The 1,007-nt window shown below is 41.8% G+C and overlaps 1 protein-coding gene across 1 annotated transcript in view; it reads left to right on the forward strand.

Moving 5' to 3' along the window:
- The window catches only part of DNAH10 (dynein, axonemal, heavy chain 10), a 222,062-nt gene that overhangs the window by 63,366 nt on the left and 157,689 nt on the right, over positions 1-1,007 (forward strand). The window contains exons 21-22 of the mRNA XM_011988890.1: positions 532-648; positions 730-832. Of these exons, the coding sequence (XP_011844280.1) occupies positions 532-648; positions 730-832 (220 nt within the window). The remainder of the gene's footprint in view (positions 1-531; positions 649-729; positions 833-1,007) is intronic.

The following is a 1,007-nucleotide window of genomic DNA, read 5'->3' on the forward strand; positions in this document are numbered from 1 at the left end:
ACCTCCGCCTCTCAGGTTCAAGCGATTCTCCCACCTCAGCCTCCTGAGTAGCTGGAACTACAGGCTCCTGACACCATGCATGGCTAATTTTTGTATTTTTAGTAGACAAGGGATTTCACCATGCTGTCCAGGCTGGTCTCAAACTCCTGACCTCAAGTGATCCACCCACCTCGGCCTCCAAAAGTGCTGGGATTATAGGTGTGAGCCTCTGTGCCCAGCCTAATATTTCTTTTTAACATTTCTTTTTCTTTTTATATTTACAAAGATACGGTCTCACTATGTTGCCCAGGCTGGTCTCAAACTCCTGAGCTCAAGGGATCCTCCTGCCTCAGCCCCCCCAAAGTACTGGGATTACAGGCATGAGCCACCATGTCTGGCCTTAATATTTCCATCAGTTTTTGAGTTGGTTTGAATCACCTAGCCTCCTGTTGCCAGCAGCAGAAGTCCCTGGGAGGTAACTATGACGATCAATTTCAGTTCCCAATTGCTGATCATTTATTGTTTATTCTGTTTTTTGTTTCTCCTAATTAGCCTCCTGATGCAGAGAAAGAACTGGCTGATAAGATTGAGAGCACGTGGTCCAATCTGTTTAATGATTCGGTGAATGTGGAGCATGCTCTTGGGGACATAAAGAGAACTTTCACAGAGGTGCCTTTCCAATTTCACTTCCTGAGTAAAGATACTGAAACATGTATTTGGGCTAAATTAATGTAACCTCGTTTTTCTCAGATTACTCGAGGCGAAATAATGAACTACAGAGTTCAGATAGAGGATTTTGCAAAGCGTTTTTACAGTGAAGGCCCTGGTTCTGTTGGTGATGATCTTGATAAAGGTAAGAATGTTCCTGTGGGTCTTACTGAGCGATCTGAATATCAAATGTTTGAGCATGTTTTGCTTAAGAATTTTATGGCAAGTGATTGTTGTGCCCTGATTTAAATATTTATTTCTTCCTCAAATACTTTTTTCTTGGCTCCTTTTAGTGGTCACATTAAAAAAAAAAAAAAAAA

This window comes from Mandrillus leucophaeus, unplaced genomic scaffold (assembly GCF_000951045.1).
Source record: "Mandrillus leucophaeus isolate KB7577 unplaced genomic scaffold, Mleu.le_1.0 Scaffold34, whole genome shotgun sequence".
Taxonomy (NCBI): Eukaryota; Metazoa; Chordata; class Mammalia; order Primates; family Cercopithecidae; genus Mandrillus; species Mandrillus leucophaeus.